This window comes from Pygocentrus nattereri, chromosome 6 (assembly GCF_015220715.1).
Source record: "Pygocentrus nattereri isolate fPygNat1 chromosome 6, fPygNat1.pri, whole genome shotgun sequence".
NCBI lineage: Eukaryota > Metazoa > Chordata > Actinopteri > Characiformes > Serrasalmidae > Pygocentrus > Pygocentrus nattereri.
This window is the reverse complement of record NC_051216.1, coordinates 25,835,901-25,860,967: the sequence shown is the minus strand read 5'-3', so window position 1 is coordinate 25,860,967 and position 25,067 is coordinate 25,835,901. Positions and strand designations below refer to the sequence as shown.

Sequence of the window (25,067 nt, the reverse complement as noted above, 5' to 3'; positions counted from 1 at the left end):
AGGGCACTTCAGTCATGGACTGTCAGCCAAGGGGATCGAACTGGCGACCTTCCGGTCACTGTGCTGGCTCCCTAACCTCCAGCCCACGACTGCCCCACATAATATCACATAATTATCATAATGTTTGCTATAATTTGAAATATATTATACATTCCAACAAACACAATGTAAATGGTCAATAGTTGAGGCAAATGTAAATGAAAGAAAACACACTTTATGAAACACCACTGATCTTATGAAAAAACTTCTTACAGGTGCTAGAACATGTCAAAAGGCAGTGGTAACGCTTTTTTTTAAGCTCAAGCTATTTCTGACATTAGTTTAAAATAAATGTTAAATGCAATTAGTTATTTAGCAATTAATCTAAAATTTAAAGCTCAAATTTCACAAGGACAGGCCTACTTACAATGTTTTGCTCTCACCGTGTATTGTACTCCAGATGTTACAAGCCACACTATGTAACTTCTTGGGATATGGAAACCTCTCTGATGGAGAAGTGTATTTGAATCCAACATGAGGAGGAACATTTTGTAAAGTCAGTTGTGCTTTGGTTATCCTTCCTCAAGTGGATGAATCTGATAATTATGAGCGTGTTAAAACAGAACTTCAAAAATTGGGTGAACGGCCTCTTTTCCAAGGATGTAAGTGAATAATCTACTACTGTCACTGTATTTTCATAATAATGTTGATATTGTATTTGAGATCTAAACATCGAGCTGTGCTGCAAAAATCTGACCTGATGCCTCTGCCTTTTCTTTTTTCTATTTATTATTTCAGATCTACAGCATCACTCACAGCTGCGAACTTACACCACACTTTAGCATTTTTCCCCCTTCTGACTCAGCAATGCTACTTCTCCCAATTTTAACAAAATATTTTACATAGTGCAGCTATAAAGAACACAAATTCAGGGGCTGGGTTTTAGAAGGGGAGCACCCGTATTTGGGACAGATTTGCCTGAAATCCAACATCGTGCAAGATTACAGACACACAAACACACAGTCATACAGAGGGCAAGAGGACACACAGATCTCACAAAACATGCTTCTAGCACCTACATGGCAGAGCATGGCAGTGTGTTGAACAGCCATAGATATAAGAGCTCTCAAACAGATCACTGTCCCCATAAGCTTATCAGCTCATTTATGTACAGAGACCTTGACTGGGGTAACTCTTCTGTTAGCACACCATTAGATCAGACACCTGAGAGCATGTTAAGAGAGCTCCAGTCCAGATATCTTCACAGAGCACAGAGTTGCACGATGGCAATTACAGGACAAATATGATACCCTCCAAGTGTCACACTCCTCAGCTTGCAGGGGGTGCCAGTATGTGTACAGTATGCGTGTGAGAGACAAAAAGACAGAAAGGCAGCAAGAGAAAGACAGACAGATGGGCTAGGGCAGGAAACAGAAGAGAGCAAGAGAGACAGAGGCAAAGAGCAAGCTGCAGTGTCGCACTGTCACGAAAAATTACCTTCAAACTGCACAATACACACAGGGACAAGCGCTCGCAAACACTGAAGCCTGGCAGATGCCCTGAAAGCAACACTTATGTTCAGTCTCTCTCTCTGCGAGCGAGACATACTTGCAACATACTAATCCACACAGGAAAACCAAATCCGGAGCTTCCGTTTAATCTGTTCAAACACTGCGCCTTGCTCAAATAGCCGAGGTGTGCTGCCATTGGCAACAGCCTGGGGAGAGCGGCACTGCGGGAGCATCTTGTTCTCCGTCAGCACCACTGTCACGGTAATCAAAGTTGGCACAACGCTAATGAAAGCAGTGTACACCAGAGATCCTCTCACCTGAAATAGTTTCAGCTTCTTTATCCTGTGTGGCTTTAAAAGTTACAAGGTGAACATTCTCAAAAAAAAAAAACAAAAAAAAAAAACAAAACAACAACAACCAGATAATACCACCTTCATTCAGAAGTCTTAAACGCTTCCTCTGATCAGGATTGTTTATCATACTCCAGACCTACGTACAAACAAGACTGAAAAAAATGTGACTTATGATTACGATGTATTATTTCTAAGACCAACTTAGGATCTCACACACACATTTTCTAAGCCGCTTATCCTTCTGGGTCACAGGGCAATTTAATTTACCTTGTTTACACTAACAGCAAAACACTTGCTAGTTACCAATATCAATTTCTAAAGCTCACTTTACACCAGACATGGTAATGCACTCATCTGTCCAGCTTTTCGCACCAGCTGAATGTGACACGTGGTGGTCATATTCTTGATGCCATGCGAGTGGTTTCGACCTAGACACTGTAGACTCAGCATTCTAGTTCTAGGTCCATAATCAAGAGCAGAATGCTACATTTTGAGTTTGTCATGTTCAGTTCTCTGATAGCTTCACATCCTATGTCTATTAGAACTTCAGAACAACCTTCTAGAAAGTTAGGTCCCACTACAGCTACTCAGCTTGCATTTGCTTATACAAATTATTTTTCATCTAGTGATCTTCACTTGAGTATTGAAGACCTAACTGCTTCTTTTCAATCCCGCTGTAAACCTGTGCTGGATTCAGTTGCCCCTCTGAGAGTTAGACATCCTAGGCTTAAATCTCAACCTCGGCTGAATGACTATTAGGAAAGACTGTAGGATGGCTGATGGAAGAAGATAGGCTGCAAGTATCATTTGAGATTCTCAAATCATGTTTGAACAGATTTCAAGAAATGGTCAGATCTGCAAAAGCAGAATACTTTCCAGAAATTATCTAAAAAAAAACAGCATAAGCCAAAATATCTGTTTAATACAACACGGCCCAGTAGCGTCTCTAAATAACTGTAAAGCTTTTCTGGATTTCTTTGTGGCCAAGGTTGAAAAGGCTAGATCTAATATCTTAATTTCTGTGATTCAGCGCTTTGCCTTTCAGCCAGGTATTCCAACATTTGAGAGATTTGAACCGGTTTCCTTTGCACAGTTATCTGACATTATTTCTCACATGAAATGCTCTACATCTGCTATGGATATTCTTCCATCTTGGTAATTTTAAGGATGTTTTTGACACAATTGGACCTAATGTTTTATCAATCATACATGCAAGTTTAGCATCTGGTGCAGTTCCTGCATGTTTTAAGCATGTAGTTGTTCACCCCTCCTAAAAAAGCACAATCTGGATGTAGGGGTTCTGAGTAACTACCGGCCTATATCAAAACTATCATTTTTGGCTAAAGTTCATAAAATAGTTGTGTTTACTCAACTTGAATCTTTTTTAGACAATAAAATTTATGAAACTTCTTAAACACATTTTAGGGCATTTCACAGTACTGAGTCTGCTCTTTTAAAAGTGACTAATGATCTTTTACTTAATGCTGATTCTGGTGATTGTTCTGTCCTGGTCTTGCTGGACTTGAGTGCTGCATTTGAGACTGTCAATCATGATATACTCACTGAGCATTTGGAACATTGTGTTGGGGTCAAGAGTTTGGCTCTAAATTGGTTTATCTCCTATATTAAACATAGAACTCTTTCTGTTAACATTGGGAAATACTTTTCATCTGTGGCCATGATATCTGGGGTTCCACACGGGTCCATTTTAGGCCCTGTGCTTTTTTCGTTATACATGCTCCATATAGGCCCAATTATTCGTAAACGTAACCTCTCATCTCTCTGTTATGTAGATCTACAAGTATATTTACCTTTAAACCGTGGAAATCATTACTCCTTAGGAAGACTCAATGAATGCATCATGGATAATAAGAACTGGATGACCCAGAGTTTTCTTCAGCTGAACAATAGTAAAACAGAGGTTAATGTATTTGGTCCCCCCCACAGTAACCAAGAGCTTGAATGAAAATCTGGGTTCTTTAACCCCTTTAAAAAAAAAAAAAAAAAAAAAAAAACACATTTTGATACTGAATAAAAATTTGATGAGCAAATAAATGCAGTGGTCAAGGGTAGTTTCTTCCAGATTAGGACAATCTCCAGGTTAAAATTATTTCTTAATGTTTCAGATTTGGAAAAAGTCATGCCGTTGGGACATCTAGCTTGGATTAGCGTAATGCACTGTATTTTGGATTTAACAAAGCATCTCTGGCTTGTTTACAACTTGTTCACAATGCTGCAGCCAGAATGTTAACTGGTATAAAGAAAAGAGCACATTACTTTAATTTTAATGTCCTTACACTGGCTCTCAGTGCATTACAGAATCCAATAAAAAATGGCATTGATGGTTTTTAAAGCTTTGAATGGTCAAGCACCCGCATATGTTGAGGACATGTTTTGTATAAATGCGCCCTCAAGATCTTCAAGGTCTGCGTGTCAAACACTTAACTGTTCCTCGGTCTCCTCTTAAAACGGGGATCGTGCTTTTGCTGTCACTGCACCAAGACTTTGGAATTTTATCGATTAGCATTCAGCAGTCGTTGATCTGTGGACTGAGGTCTGTACACTGTTGTGTGGATGTATGGTAGCGGTGGTTGGAAGGTGGGAATCATTATTTTTGTTTTATTGTAAAGCACTTTGGTTTTAAATGTGCTATATAAATAAAATTTACTTACTCTTTAAAGACTTAACAGCTGCACTCAAAATGTCCTTTACATCAAGTTTTTATATTTCGTAAAGCATTTGTAATTGAAATACTTTGTAAATTACATAAATAAAGACATCTAGAAGTTATTTTAACAACCCTTTACATTAACTTTATATTACATTAAAAACAGGCAAAAGAAAACATGGACAGAAAACTCTTTTGGCTTCATTAATGCAACGGGCATGAATCATGACTGGTGTGAAAGGGCAAGTGTTGTGGAGCAGTCTACGCGTAAAAGGGCATGAAGGAGCTTACCTGTACTTATTGAAACGACAGGCAGCAGCACAGCTGACACAGTTACAACACTGTTGTTGTTTAGCAACAGGGAGACATGCAGAAAGAAGCAGAAGAAAGGGGGTAGGAGAAAAAAAAAAAAAAAAAAAAGACCATACAGTGCGTCTCATGTTTTCCCATGTGCATGAACTCTTAACCCCCCACAATTCTTAGTCGAATTTGCATTGTGCTGGAATAGTTTCAGGCCTGCATGCTTAAGTCTACTCAAAGATTAGCCTACAAGCTAACAAGGAATTTTTACTAAATTTGGTACAGTCACCTGTCACTCCTATTGTATCAAGGGAGAAGATGCATGCGTGACTGCCTGAAATCTCTAAAAAAACAGAACTACTCCACTTTAAAACAATAATCATTAAGTTAAACATGTAAACTAGCTGTTGTTACATTTCAGGTGAGCTCTGAACACTGAGCATGTAATAGTAATGTAAGGAAATGTGCAGAGGACTTTGAAGATGGCATTATTGAAGAAGAAGCATCTCTTTCTTTTTTTTCTGAATCGCTGCTTTTCGCTGTTTTGTTGATGTGTACATCCTTAGATTAAATAAACTGCACATTTAACAGGTTAATTAAAAATAAATACTGGGTGGTGATCTGCTAAAACAATTCCACAGTGACCTGGGCTGAGGCCTAGATCTGTACATTATGTATCACAAGTCTGTTACTGTGGAATCGTCATGTTTAGCTGGGTACAGGCACTGTTTACGCACTGCAATCTCTCTTCGTTACAGACAGAAGAGGACTGATAGCACAGGGTCTCCGAAGCACACGTGATTAAGTGCTCAAGGGCACAACGGCGGTAGACAGATAGTAAAGTAGATTCATTCACACATGCCACTGCTGCGGTGTGTTGGCCTCAGGCCTAGAGTACGTGACTGCTGGCTGCGCTGGTCTTTGTACTACGCTGGGTCTACGGGTCTTTGGTTCAGTAAACAGACAATAGGGACTTTTAAACGTCAGTGGCTGATGACTGTAGGGACGGCTACAGCACCTGGAAATAAATCTACATTAAAGCCACAGCTTTAGAATCGGAATCACTACAACTCAACTGAAAACGCAGTATTTAACCTCCTCAGAAAACGGGAAACTGGCTAAATTAACCAAAGCCCTTGAACAGCAAAATTTAGATTTATCTGCAGAATAATGACAACAACGACGACGACGACAACCACCTTTGTATCTGCCAAATTTCCTGTGTTTTTTACCCCCGATTATGTTACAATGAAACAAGCAGTAATTATGCATTCAAATGTGAAAGTAAAATGTAAAAAACTTCATTTAGAAAGTCAACAAAAACTATTTGACCAGAGGCACACAAACTTTTGCATATGACTGTATAAATATTTTCACAGTAACTTTTGTTTACTGCTGCAGCAGTTTTTTTTAAAGAAAAACAGTAGTAAACACCAATAAATGCCACAGAGGCATATAAGTATATTTGAAAATTAAAATACATGAAACTTACAGGGATCTGATCTGACCAGCCAAGTTTACATGCATCCTAATAATCTGTTAATAATCAGACTAATAGCTCAATTGGAATAGAACATGTCCATGTAAACATATCAATCGGAATAGTCTAGTGCGATTAGGGCCATTCGGAATACAATTTCCATCCGATTGAACAAGATGGGTAAACCTCTAAATAAACGCCTGAATCAGATTACACTCCAATCAGAACGCACAAGTACAAGTACGTTGATGGCAAAAGTTTATAACGTTCAATATGGCGGAGCAGAAACTGGTCTGCAGAGGAGACGAAGTTTATACTCTGAGCTTTAAAAGAAGGTGGTGGGACGGACGTCCACCTTGTGTCTCTGAGCACGACGTCTTCCTCTCGCCGCTTCCTTTATAAGTACATGTGAAGGACGTTTTTCTGAGTGACATAATTTTAAAGCAATTAAAAACACAAGCACGCCAACTGGAAACTCATCTCACGCTGAATCCATGAGGTTCGCTGTTATGGAAACATTTGCTCTAAGCGCTACTCCACGCATGCATGCCATTTTGCATGGGATTAATTGTAATGAGCATGTAAACGAAGATTTTCCATCAACCTGTTGAACAGTGTGCCCATATAAATACATCAGTCTGAATCTGTAATGGGATTGGCAAAAATCTTTGCATGTTAACATACTGTACCACTGAATCAGAGTACTTTATATAAATCCCACATCACATAGCCCATGTATTGTTAGCTTTATGGTGGAGTACTATGGGGGGCTGTCACAGTGTTTTGTTTTTTTTTTTGTTTGTTTGTTTTTTCTGCAGTAGAGGTGTTTTCAACAGGAGACGCATATTTTATGGAGCGCCCAAGGTGCCCAGAGTTTAAAAGAGTTTAACTCGAACCAGTCAAGCAGCCAGTCGTAAGCATTTCCTCTGCACTGACCAATCAGATTAAAAGAAAGATGGGCCAGTGACAGCAGCACCTGGAGGAGGGCAGTCACTGAGGAACTGATGAAATACAGGTTTCAACCTTCAGAAAAAAAATAACTGAACCCCCCCCCCCCCCTTCATGCTGGGTAAATGCAAGCTGTTATAACATTTTGCTGTAAGTGTTGATTTTCCATTGATTTGATTTTTGTGGCATCTTGACCATCACACACACACACACACACACACACACACACACACACACACACACACACACACACACACACAAAAGGTAGAAGGTTAAGACTCCCTGGTGAACAACAGATGGCCCTGCTGTGAGTTTTCCACTGAGAGGGAAGCAGACTTTGCCCTAAAAGACACACAATCAATACTTTCTGAGAGTGTGCCTGTGTGTGCTTGGTGCGTCCACACTAGCAAAACGCAGGACACTGAACATTTCCTGATCTCAAAAGTAGGGATGTATGATGATCAGTGATGCAGTGATATATTGGATTAAACAAATCGAGTACCAGTAAGGTTCTTGTAAGTAAGGTACCACGAGTTCAGGAGAAAAACATTATTCCACTATTAAACACAAAATGTCAAGAAATCCAAGCACTTTCAAATGTCAGCATTTCTTCAACTTTAAACTTCTTCTTTTTATCCGATCATAAAATTTACATATAAACAATGAGTTTGATTAGTTGAGATTTCCCTAAACTAAGGGACAACTGTTTTGAAAAGATGCACAATTAGAAACATGTTTAGGTGATTAGTTCCTTATACTGAAATCACCCCACTGAACAAGTGTCCCAGAATTTTACAGGGCGGCAACCGTATCAGCCAGACATGACTGATCCGCTATCAATTTCGTTTCTTGTACACAGTTGCGCTAAAATGGTAAAGTGTCATTCCTTGTGCTTCACATTAAAAGCCCTGTGCACATCAGCTTTGTCAGACATTATCAATTTAATGTCGCCTAAAAATTTTATTTAAAAATGTCCAGTCATCAGTCAGACATAAGAGCCCTAAAATAAATTAGAAGAATAAGGTTTAATATAAAAAATACTTGTCCAGTGTGCTTTGTTTTAAAAATTGTTTATTTCAAAATGTCTTAAAATATAGGTTTTGGAATGAACTCACCAATCAAAACGGCACAATATGGGAGATACACAGACCTTTAATCAAAGAAGGAGAAAATATCAGATCGACTGGTCCTTATCCTGAATAAAGGTATCAGAAATCTTCGGGAAAGAAAACATCAGATGCGTATGTGCCTGTCGATAACACCAGAATCATATGGGTATTGGCAGAAGATTGATTACATTTTTGTATAGATTTTACTAGGGCTGCAACTAATCTAATATTTTTGGAATCGAGTATTTGGTCAATTTTTTGTAAAATGGTCCCACACTTCAGACATTTTTTGCCCTTTTACGCACACGTATCTTTATTTTTCACCATTGCCACACAGGGCAAAATAAATTGCACCGCCTCATAAATCTTTGAAAAGTGCATCAGTTATAACAGTCCATGTAAAACAATGATACGGAAGCTGCGCAGTAGTCTACAAAGCGGAGTGATACGATAGCAGACGTTTAAAATAGATGGACTTTGGTGACATGAATTAAATGAAGCCTCAAGGCATTTTTTGTAATCACATTATTCGAGTTACTTCAATAATCTTTTCAGCCCTAGATTTGACCCATACTTCAAACCTTTATTTCATGAGATATTTATTGTACTGCATTGTATTGAATGTTTGTGATGCTGGGCTACTGCACTAAAATATCTACATTTTATTCATTTTACTGCATTTGTAACAAAATGTTTTATTTCTCCAATTTCTTCATTTCAATTCCCCAATTTCTTCATTTTGTGAAAATGTACGTATCAGCTTTAGCACTAGCAGATACATACATAATCAATATTGGATCTTAGCATTAACCTTTAATTCCCATATCAGTGCATCACTTTCCAAAAGTCCCTCCCGTCCCCTGTACACAGTGAAAGGCACAATTCTAAAATCATCCCGTCTCTTTCGCTCTCTCACACACAGACAGCTCTACATCTGTATGGCTGGTCAGATCTGTGTTATAATGCTCAGACAGATGGCTCTTCAGTAGCCTCTCACCCCACGTCTCTATAGCTGGAGTCTCTTTATGACTGTGCAGATCGCAGTGCCATGATTAGAGCAGCTTTAAAAGCCCTGCCTCAGTCATCCACTTATCCAGGCTTTACGGTCAATGGAGCCACTCAGTCCCCAAGGAAATGGATATCTTAGCCAACCACATACACACCAACAGAGAAAAACCTATAATTCCCCAGAGCACCAAAGCATAAAAAATAGCAGGGCTTGAATACTCATTAGAACCAATTAGCAATAACAGATTAGTTAGAAATAATGGGCTGGGGAATGTAACATTTTATGCAAAATGGCTACCTCATCATCCACAGCCCACTGGCTAGTACCTCTTCTTTAAGAAGCTGCAAATTAAAAAGCAAACATCCAAACAAAATTCAGTAGAGCTCTCTGTGGTGCAATAGTGCAATATAATCACTGCAATGTGAACAAGAGCTTCTCATTTATTTAAATATCAAAGCTAAGGTTGTGTGCTGTAACATTAATGAATACCACGCTACTTATAAATGATAAAAGGTACCTGATATTATGATGGTGTCTCTTCCACATCTATTGAGAGATTTTATGTAGACCCACAGATGATCAACAGTTCGACAGTCCTAATATCCAATGAGAGGGCTGTCCTTTAGCCTGCTTTATCAGCTACTTAGATTTTAGAATTAGTCTCTATAAGGGTAGGTACAAGGCTGTAACATATTTTCTACCCTAGTCAAAGAATACAGAGCCTCAGAAACAAAAGAAAATGTAGAACATTCAGATTTTTCCCCCCAGTACGGTAGTGTGGAGTAAACCAGCCACTGGCTATAACTCAGTTTTATTGTCATCTAAGACTGGATCCCGTTTTCAAAGCCTTATAATTATAACTGCAGAGATTCTGGGTTTGAATCAAAGCCAGCCTTAGATTAAATGGGCTGTAACTGTTCAAGTCCAAGTACCATTTAAAAGCAAATGATGAGAATTAATTAACTCAGAATGAGCAGAAAAACAATTCCAGGTTTGTTCTTAACCGAGCATAGCCAAAATTCAATCTACACAGGGAAAATAATTATACTCACTGACCGTTCTCATGTACAAATATGCATACACATCTACTGCAACCAAGTAATACCTTATTCTGAAATTCCCTCATCTAATACAACCCCAATTCCAATGAAGTTGGGAAGTTGTGTAAAACATAAAAACAGAATATGATAATTTGCAAATACTTTTCAATCTACATTCAATTGAATACACTACAAACACAAGATATTTAATGTTAAAATGGATAACCTTTATTGTTTTTTGCAAATATTCCCTCATTTTGAATTTGATACCTGCAACACGCTCCAATGACATTGGGACAGGGGTATGTTACAGAATGATGTCGGTTTTTAATGCAGTGCCACCTGAGGGATCGAAGGTCACAGACATTCAATGTTGGTTTTCTTCCTTGCCGCTTACTTGCAGAGATTTCTCCAGATTCTCTGAATCTGTTGATGATATTATGGACTGTAGATGATGAAATCCCTAAATTCCTTGCAGTTGCACGTTGAGAAACGTTGTTCTTAAACTGTTGGACAATTTGCTCACGCAGTTGTTCACAAAGTGGTGAACCTCGTCCCGTCCTTGCTTGTGAATGACTGAGCCTTTCAGGGATGCTCCCTTTATACCCAATCATGACACTCACCTGTTTCCAATTAACCTGTTCACCTGTGGAATGTTCCAAACAGGTGTTTTTTGAGCATTCCTCAACTTTCCCAGTCTTTTGTTGCCCCTGTCCCAACTTCTTTGGAACATGTTGCAGGCATCAAATTCAAAATGAGTGAATATTTGCAAAAAACAATAAAGTTTATCCGTTTGAACATTAAATATTTTGTCTTTGTAGTGTATTCAATTGAATATAGGTTGAAAAGGATTTGCAAATCATCGTATTCTGTTTTTTATGTGTGTTTTACACAACATCCCAACTTCATTGGAATTGGGGTTGTAAGAAAGCCCGCACTGAGCTCTCCTCATCTCACAATATCTATCCTTTTTTTTTTTTCATGGACAAGTACAAAAGTAAGACCGATATAATACACACCAATATTAGTTTGTGCCAATATTTAAACATTTTGACATTATAGAAAATGTGCTGACTGACATTTTTTAAACTGCAGTACACAGTTTAACAAAAATGTGGTCACACCAACTCAAAGGAGGGTTTTTCACATTTATAGTATCTTTGTAACTTCAGAATGACAGTAACAGCATCACTACTTTTAAATAACAATTACAGACTTCTACATAGACCACAAGTGCTAAACGAATCCAAATATCTTCTATTTTACATTCTTTCTGAAATTTGCCCTCATACAGTTTACACATTCTTGATCATACAGGTAGTTTCATGAGGAGCTAGTGGTCTGTCAATGCATCGTAACATCATGATATCGCAACGTAAAACTGAGACAATGTGCACTGTTTGACTCCATGAACCTGACAAGCCTGGATATGGGCCAAAAAAAGAAAACGGAAAAAAAGCAGTTCATTTAAATCTGCCACTAGTGGAGTTATATCATGTGCACATCCCCAGTTCTGTGTGCTTTCATGTTTCTATTATTGCATAAAATTTGCACAAGGCTTCTTTGCACTGTGTTTTTATTAGTTCATGATCTTTATCAAAATAAACACAAGAGCAACACTGAGGAATCATGATAACAGAGAAAAGCAGCTTTTTCGCATTGGGCTTAAGGGGTTAATTATGCCATCAATGGAAACTGCACTGTTTAAAAAAATAAAGCTACTCAAAACAAAGCTAAAAACTAATCAACACATTCCAGTACCCCTCCTGCCTCCCAGCTCTAGCGTCCTAAGATGAGCAACGTGATTATAGTCATCATTTTCCTCTGTTGTTCAAAATACTATGAGACTGCCGAATCATGAACCTAGTATCATGAATCCAATTAAATTGTGGGCTGAACATATCATTACACCCCTATGAGGAGTCATCTGATGATTTTCCAACAGGAACACACTTGTGCTGAGACCTTGTTGTTTTTGTAAACTAGTTGTTGGGTGGGGGCATTTAAAATATAGGAAAAATGGGAGAAATGCCCCCGCACCAAAATACCAACTACCAGCATAATAAATACTGCACTCAACAGTGAAAACCAGAATAAGCAGGAGACCTAGAAGCCTCACCACCAAACAAAAGCCATGATAGAACCAAAAAAAGACAAAAGAACCAAGTCACTGCTATTTTAATTCGATAAAGGTGTTAAATGTGTTTATGGTTAACATCACTAAGGAATTTTGCTTAATTTAGATGAAAGAACTCTTCTCAGGAAACTTACAGGCTGGTTCTGATTGGTAGCCAATCAGCCCACTTTTGACTCCAATGGCCTTCTCACGCTGTGACACACACACTATGTAGATACACTCACTGCCACACACATGGACTTTGCTCTCACCTCTCGGATTTTGTCTCTCTTTTCTTTCACATCAGGGTCTCCAGGATCTCCATCATTGATCCCCACCAGTTTGGGCATGGGCACTGGAGGCAGAGGCTTGGGTCCATCTTTCTTTTTCAGGTCCTCTGCCACCTTGGTCTTTTCTGTCTGGATCTCTGCCCTCAGCTCCTCTTTGGACTTGCGAAGTTTCTCCTTGGCCTCCTGCAATGCCCGCTCATGATCTGCCCGGATCTTATCCCGTAGGCTCTCCTCCTCTTCCCTGCAAGCGCAAAAGCACAACAGTGACAACAGTGCTACGATTAGTCACACAACTGTTAACCAACTTAAACGCTAAATTATCAAGGGCCATAAATATTCTATATAATATTCTTATAAATATATATAAGAAGAGAGAGCGAGAGAGAGCGAGCGAGAGCGAGCGAGAGAGCGAGAGAGAGCGAGCGAGAGAGCGAGCGAGAGAGCGAGAGAGCGAGAGAGAGAGAGAGAGAGAGAGAGAGAGAGAGAGAGAGAGAGAGATATTGCCTATAAAAAGAGTAGTGAATACCAACTAAATAACACAACAATTACTCCTTTTTTTTTTACATTGCAACATTTCCTGTTATAGCAGTGGTGTTCCTGCCAGCATAGTAAATCAACACACCTACTTCAGCTTAACTGGGCTGTCAATGAGCTAAGCAGTTGGATCAGGTGTGTTTGGAGAAGGGAAAACACAGAGAGGTACAGGGAAACACTTCTCTATGCTATACAATACAGTCATACACAATAGAAATGTCCACCAACAGTAGAGCACAGAGCTAAAAAGCAGAGCGCTCACTTACTGGTGTTAATCAGCTGGCAGTAATTCCAATACTGGACTATGTGAATGAATATTCCTCTTCAATATATTGTGCATGCCTAAATGCCTTCACTTTCTGCTAGGGATGGGTAGCATTAGGATTTTACTAATATTCACACTTCTTAACAATACCAATACTAATCAATACTCTTATTGACACTTCATAATTTGCTGCAAAAAATAAAGACATTACATGAATAGAGGTAAAAAGATAAGAAAAGATTCGAAATGAAAAGATGTGAAAAGGCTGTGGTCATCTCCCTACAGTTGACACTAAACAAAGCAAAATTAGTTACCCCTGATTGTCAATAGAGCTCACACAAAGTTAAAACTTAGCTAGCAGTTAGCAATTCATGTCATGTCATTTTGTTCAAATTTTCGTGCACTACCTTAAATGGTGCAGCAGTTATTATAATGCCTGAGGTGCCAGTATGTTACTGCTGCACCATTTAAAGTGGAATGGGAAAATTCCAACAAGAAGCTGTCTGATAAAAAGCTGTCTTCAGCCTCATAGTGTAAATGCTGGTAGCATGTTTGAGAAGATGATTTGAGCCATCAAAATATCCTACCTAGCAGTACAGAGCAAACAGAGCACTCTCCTATTCAGTCATATTCAATTCCATCCACTAGCTAGGACTCCCCCAATCACATAATACCACCTGTGCTAGGAAGGAGAAGGAAAAACAAACAGGCTTCCTCCGAAATCTGTGAAGCGCCACCACATTTTTTCAAACTGCTGCTAACACAATGTCACTAGACAGTTGAACGTGTTCGACGGAAAGTGTCAACTGCCACTAACTAGCATCGTGACGAGTGACTGGGAAGAAGGAGGGCCATCCTACCCACTCAGAGCGAGTGAAGTCAGTTGTGCTCTTTTGGACTCCTGGCCATGGATGACTGTAGCATTACCTGGGATCGAACTTGCGATCTCCTGATAGGGTGAATGCATTAGCCACAGTACAAAGCCATCTATAAAATATGCGCTATGACATTTTGACAAGATAGCACAATTCATCTCAACACTAGGAGGCTGCACTGAGGACACAAGCGCAGCATCAGCTTTGCTAAAGCAAACACACTGCACTGCTTTAGATTTATAAAATATTGTATTTGTAAGAATTTCATGAAGTTGCTGGTGTTACCCCTTCACCTGTAACTACCTCTTTACATACACCCCTCACATTTCTGCAAATATTATATATCTTTTCATGGGACAACAATATAGAAATGAAACTTGGACATAACTTAAAGTAGTCAGTGCAGAGCTTGTAAGTCAGTAAAGATTTACTGTCCTCCAAAAAATGACTCAACACACAGCCATTAATGTCTAAATAGCTGGTAACACAAGTGAGTACACCTCACAGTGAAATGTCCAAATTGTGTCCAATTGTGTCGTTGTCCCTCTCTGGTGTCATGTGGCTTGCTAGAGTTACGAGGGTCCAGGTGTGAATGGGGGGCAAGGCTAAATTTTGGTGTTTTGGGTACAATTCGCAATTCGATAATGTCCACTGGATATTCAACATGGCACCTCATGGCAAAGAACTCTCTGAGGATGTGAGAAATAGAATTGTTGCTCTCCAGAAAGACGGCCTAGGCTATAAGAAGATTGCCAACACCCTGAACCTGAGCTATAGCACGGTGGCTAAGGTCATACATCAGTTTTCCAGGACAGGTTCCACTCGGAACAGGCCTCACCAGGGTCAACCAAAGAAGTTGAATCCACGTGTTCAGTGTCATATCCAGAGGTTGGCTTCCAAAAAATAGATGCATGAGTGCTGCCAGCATTGCTGCAGAGGTTGAGAGGTTCTGAAGAAAAAGAAAAAAAAACAAAACTGCAATTTCCCCCTGGGATCAATAAAGGAATCTGAATCTGAAGATGAGGGAGGTCAGCCTGTCAGTGTGTAGACCATACGCCGCCTGCAAACTACTTTCCTGCCTACAGACAAGCATGGTGGAGGCAGCATCATGGTCTGGAGCTGCATGAGTCCTGCTGGCACTGGGGAGCTGCAGTAGGGAGGGAAATATGAATTCCAACATATACTGTGACATTCTGTGGCATGGCAGTTTTCCAACAGCCCCAAACACACCTCAAAGATGACAACTGCCTTGCTGAAGATAAAGTTGATGGACTGGCCAAGTATGTCTCCAGACCTAAACGCAATTGTGGGGTATCCTCAAGTAGAAGTAGGAGGAGCGCAAGGTGTCTAACATCCACCAGCTCCATGATGTCATCATGAAGAAGTAGAAGAGGATTCCAGTAGCAACCGGTGCAGCTCTGGTGAATTCCATGTCCAAGAGGGTTAAGGCCGTGCTAGATAATAATGGTGGACACACAAAATATTGACACTTTGAGCACAATTTGGACGTGTTCACTGTGAGGTGGACTCACTTGTGTTGCCAGCTATTTAGACATTAATGGCTGTGTGTTGAGTTATTTTCAGAGGACAGTAAATCTGTACTGCTATACAAGCTCTACACTGACAACTATAAGTTATATCCAAATTTCATTTCTATAGTGTTGTCCTATGAAAAGATATAATAAAATATTTGCATCACCATTATACTCACTTTTGTGAGATACTGTATATTGCATTTAGCTGCATTATCATTAAATTAAGAGGACTCACACTTTTGAATGTCTTAGCCTTTCAGCCATGACCACAGAGTAAAGAATGATGCTCGGCAATCAAAACAGTTAAAGTAGTCAAAGCCATGCAAACGCTTGGGTCACGTGCCACAGAGCATCCCTCCCACTGACCCAATCTAGCACCAACCATTTGAAAATGTCTGCTATGTAGAATGAATTAATATTGCAGAAATACCAATAGCAGCACTGTAGCTTATCAATATTTCTGTACTAACCACTCAGGAAGTTGTACCAATTTAGTACTGGTTTCATTCCTACTTCCTACAGGTAAAATCTAAAGGTATTATGACAAGTACTACTGAAATGCAATTCTCTGCCCTTCAGCCTGATTTCTGCAGGCCAAGAACAAAATCAGAGCACAGACTGACACAGGGCTTCATAGGAAGTGGACATATGTTCTCGCCGATATCTCATGGGCTGAGTTTGTGTTGAATTTGTTAAGTTGGTATATCATACCACATATCATCAACCTTAGCATCAAGAATTAATTAGAAAATGAACTACTTCAAGCTTACATGAACAATAACTACAAGTGGAATCAAACAGACATGAAAACTCATCTACTCAAACTAAAGAAACTCATCACAAGCATCTCTTTACACAGAGGAGCACAAGGCATATATGGGAGGTTCCCTAGGGATTCTAAACCACAAAGACAGACCGTACAATGCAAACAGACCCCACAAGTAAGATGATATGATCACACATGCACACAAATACACAAAAACAATCGCTTGTTCCGAGGGGAAGTGAGTGGAGTGTTCCAGTGAACCACCTTAACAACAAGAGACAAAGGGGGTGGATGGGGTGGGAGGGTGGGGTAAAAGAGTGCAAGGAAAAGAGGTCAGGTGGATACAGTGGCATGGACAGAGAGACGCTGAGGCAACATCACTTATCTCAGAGTGGTTCACCCACTGCCTTAGGCTAGCAGCCAACACTGGCCACAAGAAAGACAGACTGCATGGGGACAAATATGACCTCAAAGGAGCTGCAGCATCACTAAATTCAGTTCCACCTCAGTTCTTGGGTTAACTCCACTGAACGCTTTTCATTTATTCAGCAAAAAATGCCTACAGTAGGGATGGACATTTCAAATAACTTGGAGCTTGGGCTCTCAAACCTGGGGGGAAAAAGTGCTAATTATCTGAAAACCCACATAAACGTGTGATTCACATGACTTATTCACAAATGGAGTCATAGAGTCAGTACGACCTAGAAAATATATTTTCAATGGATTATGGTATATGATGTTACCTGACTAAAGGTACTGAGATAACCTTGAGGGAATAATCCTAGTGGCAAGAGCAGCTTTCTTTCACCCTAGCCTGTTTTTGCTGTTGCATGGTGTTGTTCTGTCTCAATACATTACATAAAGACTGTGGTTGGTTGGTTTGCATTAGTGATGCATAAAAATAAAAATTCTTGGCCAAGACTGAAAAACAAAAGAAAGCTGCTTTGTTGGTTTTTTTTCTTTCTATTTCCCGTTTTATATTTTAGTTTCTTGTTAATATTTTATCCACTGAATAAACATAAAAATGGCAAGGCAACGTATGACTTTATTTTAACCATCAGGTACTTTCCTTTCTGCTTAGGCAAATCGCGCAAGATGCTGTGCTTTCATTGAGTTATATCAAACCTGTAGTGGAGAACCTCTTGAGCATTGTACCGTCTCTTAATACTCTACCAAGCATTTGTCTAAGGTTTCTCGTAAAAACCATGAAAAAGGGAAAATAATAATAAAACAGCCAAACTCAGAAAATCTACCTGGGCCCTTTTTAGCGTACAGAGTAGCATAAACCCTGCACCCCAACAGCTTTCACAACGGGTGGAAGCATAAAAAAAAATAAATAAGTTTCTGTATCCTAGTACAACAGATACAGCATGAGCTGTACAAGCACTCCAACTGGCTCAGGTGTCTGCAGACATCCTGTTTCTATTTCTGTCACACTGTACAGAGAACTCTGTTAAAAGCCATCACATGGTCAAACGCTGTTGTGCTGTAGTGCAATTGGAAGGTGATCAACTGATTGCTGTACTGGGAATCGTCTATTAATAAGTTGAAAGAAACTGGGGAAAAATGTTTTGATCAGGGAGAAAAATAAAGAAAAATAAAGGGGTGCTTACAAATGTTGCGGATTAGCTGCAGAAGACTGCTCCCATGCTTGAACAAGTTTGCATGACAGGCCAATAATTCAATGAAACAGTAATCTTATGTTTTGCCAGGACTATTGCTTGTATTTGTGAGTAAGTAGGTATATTATATTACACAAAGCTACTACAAAATGAATTGGAGGTCTGAACGGGCCTGACTATTAATACCCACACCAATTCAACCACTAATCATGTCCACCTGCGCCTGCAAAATCTAGCGTGATTCTTGCCCATTCCTGCTCGCAGAAACCCAACACCAATTTTGCCCGGTACCTGCCCGCTTCAGCCACATGGCATGCCCACCCACATCCACCTACTTTGGGCTATGCATGTGAACCTCGTCAACTCCTGCCTATGTTTGCTGTAATGTACTTCACTTATATAGGACGCGTTCGCGCAAACCTTGTGTGATAGCAGAGCTTCCAGACTCTTCTCACACTTCTGCAAACCCAACAGGCCAAAAAAAGCTTCAAATGTTGCAAAAGAAAAGCAAATATTTTGTGTAATTTAGGCCAATCAAAGCCACGTCAAGTTGCACATGGCAGTGCACACTGAGCCTCATGTCATGTGATGTCACTGTCATCAGAGAAGCAGGCAGCATCATGGGTTAAAAAGGGTCATGTGGTCAGGTGCTGGAGCCTATCCCAGCAGTCATCAGGCAGAAGGCAAGATACACCCTGGACAGGTCGCCAGTCCATAGGTCCATAGGACAGGTCGCCAGTTCCGCAGACAGCTGCAATTCATTTAAAGATTAAAAAAAGACCACAAAAAAAAAAAAAAAAAATCTTGGAATTTGGGCATCATCATTTACCGGATGCTCTCCAGTTGGTGTTTTGTAGCCTGTGGTTACTAACATGTTTTTCTCTGCAGCACACTTGTAGCTCATTTGTTGCTTGCCTGTTCGCTTCTATGAGCAGCCAATAACACCAATAAGTCCAACCCACTCAGCCAGCCACAATACCCTCCTGCATGAGCCCAGAAATAAATCCCACCAGTAAATTTTTTAGCATATCACACAGGACCCAAAGATGAACACATCTTTTCAGACCTCTAAAGACAAATGTCTTAATGTAAGCACACTGTCAAGAGCTCAGTAAGAACGTAACTGTGAAGGCAGAAAGAGGCTGAAGCTTGCCTCTCATTCGCAGTGCAACTTGTGCACTAACTGGCTTAACCTTTCTAGCTGATGTAAGCCAAGTCCAAAAACAGAGAAAACATACTGCTCTGACAAACTAACATGGTAGCATACTAAGGAAAAAAGATCTTACATAGAAGACAATAAACCATCATCAGGATCCAGCAAAGTACTGTTTAGGGTTTGCATCGCGTTCTGCCCCTGTTGCTATTGATTAGCCAATCAGCATAGTTTACTGACGCAAATATATGTATGTGCATCCTCAGATGAGTATGAATACACCTTAAAAAGTACATAAGACTAATATAAGTGCCCATACATTACATACTCTAACAGAAGCTCTCTGACACAAGCGGATAACATACTTTGGACAGTCCTGACGCTAAGGTTAAACAACTGGATCATCAACACTAGTCGGTAATGTCAGGAGGATGCATTAGATGGATGTGGACTCTAATGGCTCCAGTAAGTGACCTGGTAAGGCCAGAGGGTCTCCACCGATGACTGTAAACAGTAATAACAACCTGCATTACACTGAAGTGTCTGGGTCTAATGTTCGCAGTAACACACCGTGCTAATGGGTTCACCTACAAATCTGCCTTCTCTCCCTCATAGTCTTGATCTCTCCTTTTCCCTGAGCACTGTACAGAGAGCTGCTGCAGTGTCACAGTGATTTCATGCAAGGCTTATAATGTCAAACACGCAATTAGAAGCATGTCAACATCTGTCTGAATCAATTAGCTTGGCTGAGATATAGTGAGACCTGCACAAATCAAGCTCTATTTGCATTAACCCTCTTTAGCTCAATCCAGAACAATCACATATACGTTCCATGACTGGGCACCCTCTTCTCTGGGAAAGCTATCCTGCTGCAAATTTTACATGTGCTTTGCTAGTCAGACTTAAAGACTCGTGCATCTAGAATACATTTCTATTTTAACATCAAAACATAAATAAACGCATACAGGACACAGACTTAGCATTGCTTGTAGCTAAGTAATTAATTTTGTAGGGTTCCCAGGGCAGATGAAAGCATTGTTTTCCTTGAAGACAGAAAATAACATGAGCAAAACATGATCTTCAGCCACCACATGCATCTTCATACTAACTAACTAACTAACTAAATAAATAAATAAATAAAGGAAGGGGGTTTACATTAGACATGAATATATTATCTTCTGTTGCAAGGTATCAGAGAGACACAACGTTTTACAGGTCTGTTCTATGTGTGGGTCTCAGGGTGTGCAGCAGGGCCTTTTAAAACCAGAGAAGATTATTCCAGCTCGCCTCAGGAGACGCAGTCTGTCTCAGCCAGTTCCATTACTCAGCCTAATCATTAGACTTAGATCAAGCCTCATTTTCTGCCTTTCACAGTGAGAAAGGAGAGAAACGGAGAAATCTGTTTTTATCGTTAAGGAGAGCCTGAGGTTTTCATGGCTGCTATTAGCGAATGGGAGATGAGATAACTGAAGCTCTCATAGGAGGACAGGCCTCAAACAGAGGGATTATGCACCCTCAGATAAAAGCCCCTGAAACAAGGCCTTCGGTAGCCTCTCTGCCATCTGCAGTGGGAGCATATCTAAACTCAACAGTACACTGAAAATGGAACTGAGACCAATTTGACTGCTTTAACAAAGATCGTTCTTTTTTTATAATCAAACACACAGACATATGCAGACACTTCTGCTCACTTCCGCTGGGAACTAGGCTAATTTTGAATAATAACCCATCCTCCCTACACGCCCACACCTGCAGAACCATTCAAACGTTGCCCCAGTTCCAGAGCCTCAACTCCACATCACATCACAGGACTTAAATGGCATCATCAGACCAGCTGGTTGAACAAGGACTATAGCTCCATAGTTCTGGACTGGACATCCAATGTTTACTGGAAGAGATTAGAGGTGGAAGGTTAATTATTGGAGCTATACAGCAGGTTTATTATCAGAAAGGCCTACTTAAGAGAAAGAACAGAAATATGCACACTACAGTAGAAAAGTGATGAACAGATTGACACTGTCAAAAAGGATTTTATGCCATTGACAAACAACTGTTGGTTCCCTAAAGAACCTTTCAATGTTTCTACAAAGAACCATTTGTACAACTGAAATGCATATGAAGAGCCTTTAAAAAAAATCTCCCAATAATCTAAAGGTTCCATATCAATGAAAGGTTTTCCTAGAACTACATTTGATGGAAAAATATGTACATTTGCTCATATTGAAAATATGTCGATTGTATATGTGCAATATTTGCGATGTTTTAAAATATAGGTGCTAAATATTAATAAATATAAATAAATAAATACAAACATGTATGTTTATGTAATTGCTGTTGTCAGAACAAAACATCATAGCTGTGTGTTTATTTTTTTAATATTTAATTATATGGAAATATATTTCATTTCCAAGCTAAGGATGCACAATAACATATCAATGGAATTGTATCAGTAAACCACATGGGTTTAAACAAACAAATAAATAAATACAACAAAGAGATATTTAGATTTGAACGATACACTATGATGGTTATATTTTTATACTGTTATATACACACATACACTTTTATCAGCACTGCAGAGGTGCAATAATACGCAAATTTCCCAAAACGATACACAATGCAGAACAATATGATACATTTGTCATACATTGTTCATTACAAACCATAAACAAATGGGCAACAGCTTGGCTAATCAATCACTCGAGGTGGACAAAACCAAAGTTAGCATCTTATTTGCATTTCCCTCAGCCACCAGAGTGTAAGTGCTGCACCATATAACAGAAATTTCAAGGCTGGCGAATAACAAGATAATCTGAGCCTAGCTAATGAAACCAGTTTTATCCAGTTCTGAGAGCTGCAGCAAATTTGTTTTATGCTTATGGTTAAATTACTTAGGAAAATCATGGATTGTACCAAACAGAACTACTGAAACCATCTCCATTCTAATATATTTTATATTTTATAGCATATTCAATTCACAGTGCATATAGTCTTGCAACCTCCATATCGAGAAAAATGAGTAGTGTGACACCCTTGAAACATCAGCAGATATGTACATGAAAAATATCACAATTCTCATGTTGGTGTACCTCAACTCAACCCAAGAGCTATTTGAGAAGTGTTATGTTTTGAATAAATGGTAAAAAAGTATCCAGAGAGACAAGATAAACGTGAAATATAACACACACTTTGGGAAGAACATGAATAATGCAACACCACGAACTTCCCCAGGCACACAGGTGTGTCTAACGGGTAAAAACTGCTCCAGCACTGATCTCCAGCACAGCTTAAAATCTCCCGCTCCAGAAGTCATTACCGCAGCCAGGCAGCCTGCCGCTCATTTGATGGCCACTTCACAGAGACTGGCTGCTCCCTGTCTCAATCATTAGCGGGATCCTTTAAAATGCCTTCATCACTCACGGCTCCCGTCTGTTTGCTCTGGAAATTGAGCGCAACACTTCCATTTCTCCTCATCTTTGAAAGGCAAATATCAAACAGGACGTGAAGGGACAGGCTGACGGCCGACAAAGTATGCCTTACACAGCTTTAGATATGGACTGGAAGATTTATCAATGTTCCCAAGCAGCCCTACAGTATAAAACCAATGAGAAGAATAAACTATGTTGTCTAAGCTTCAGCAGTCATGGGTTTCACAAAAATGTCTGGTAAGTACGCACTCAATTCAGAGGGGAATGTAATTATTCCGGTCTTAAACAATAAGAAAGTGTTTGAATAGTTGGGCTGTGCTTGTATAACCGGCAGTTCCAAACCATTCCTCGACTATTACAGGACTTCTTGGAGTGAAAATTTCACTCCAGCCCAAACTTGCCAACTTTTTTGCAATTGAAATGAGAAAATTTGGCTGTTGAGTCACAGCAGTCAGGAAAAATCAAGGGTACAAAGAAACTGCAATAGGGCAGAACTATGAGAAGTGTGAACAAAGAACCAAATATTCTGTTCCGTCCAATTTCCTCTTTTTTGTGCTAAATTTCGCCTGGCTAATCTTGAATAAATAAGGAAACAATCGAGGTCAACTTCTCATGTTTCTGTTACATGGGCATCCAAAGGCTTTCTCTCTTCCTCTCTCCCTGTTACGTATTCCCCAGAGGTGGCTGCTATCTTTTAAAGAGGGTGTGCTGTGCAGCTGTTTGTTCCTGGCTGAATCACTCTTAACCTGAGGGCACTCGGGGGAACAAATGCCTCATGGTATCAAATGATTAAAAGCAGTCTTTAAGCAGACAGCAGCAGCTTTAATGGCTCTCAAAGCTTGTTTGCTAGGCTAAGCAGACTCAGCCTTTCTCCTGATCTCCCACATCTCCCTTTTCCGACAAAGCTGCTCCCTGATTAGCTTTCACAATTTCTTCATCTTTGCATAATGAGTGCGAGATACAAAAGAGGCACATTTACGTTTATCCACAGCAACCCGAGTTTCTCAAATAACCAAAAAGTTGCAATGACGTGGTCTCTAAGCCTAAGGCGTTTTGTCATGAAGGAAAAGTAGTGAAAAAGCAGCAGTCCAAATGACCTATATAGCAAAACGAGAGTCATTAAGCACCAAAAATGAGCATTTACCATTCTTAATGTATTATAATAATAATAATAATAATAATAATAATAATAATAATTATTATTATAACAACAACAACAACAACAACAACAACAACAACAACAACAATAATAATAAATCTTAGTTCACAATGAATCTGCACATTCTTCCTGGCTGTGCAGTGTAAATTCATTGACAGTTTAGTTTACTATTGTAAAATAGACTATTTAAAAGTTTGGAATTGTTTTCCAAATGTTTTCAACAATATGAAACCAAAAAACACAAAATAAATTCAGTACTCTGATCCTGTTTGTTACTTTCAAAGTAGGAACCCGGGGAAAAAAAATTAAAATAGATGTGTCCAGAATGATGAAGCCACAGATGTTTCTAGAATGACTGGAAAAGCTGCACAACACTGAGAATCATAATGGTCATCTTCATAATCATAGACATAATAAAATATTCAGAATCCCTCATATTTTAAAAGTGGTGATAAAATCTTGACGTAGATGACAAGACGGTTAACTGTAAATAGTTAATTATGGTATATAATTTACAGCATATAACTCAAAATGCTTAAAATATTGAATAAAGTATCTAAAATATCTTCTGACATCCGTACAAAGATATTTAAATGTTTCAACTAATTAACTTTAGTCATTTTTATGTATCACCACTTATTCTAAACCTGATTTCTGCAACATGTTCCAACAGGGGAATGTTTACCTCTGTACTAGTATTTAAACAATATTCACTAATAGTTTGAGATCTTGGGATACCAATCATGTTTTTTACATTTTTGCTTATATAAGACTTTCAGGGACTTTTTTAGAATGTGTTGCATTAGAACTGTAGAATTAGCACATTAGTAAAAATCAGCAAGGTTGATAAAATATTAATTGTCTCCTCTTTGTACTAATTTCAATATCTATAAAAGACTGTTCTAGACTTCTAAAATCTCTTTTTAG

General features: G+C 39.3%; 1 protein-coding gene across 2 annotated transcripts in view; it reads right to left on the bottom strand.

Moving 5' to 3' along the window:
* The window catches only part of man1a2 (mannosidase, alpha, class 1A, member 2), a 145,776-nt gene that overhangs the window by 93,954 nt on the left and 26,755 nt on the right, over nt 1-25,067 (bottom strand). For both annotated transcript variants that reach the window (XM_017722152.1, XM_017722153.1), the window contains one exon: nt 12,786-13,044. In XM_017722152.1, the coding sequence (XP_017577641.1) occupies nt 12,786-13,044 (259 nt within the window). The remainder of the gene's footprint in view (nt 1-12,785; nt 13,045-25,067) is intronic.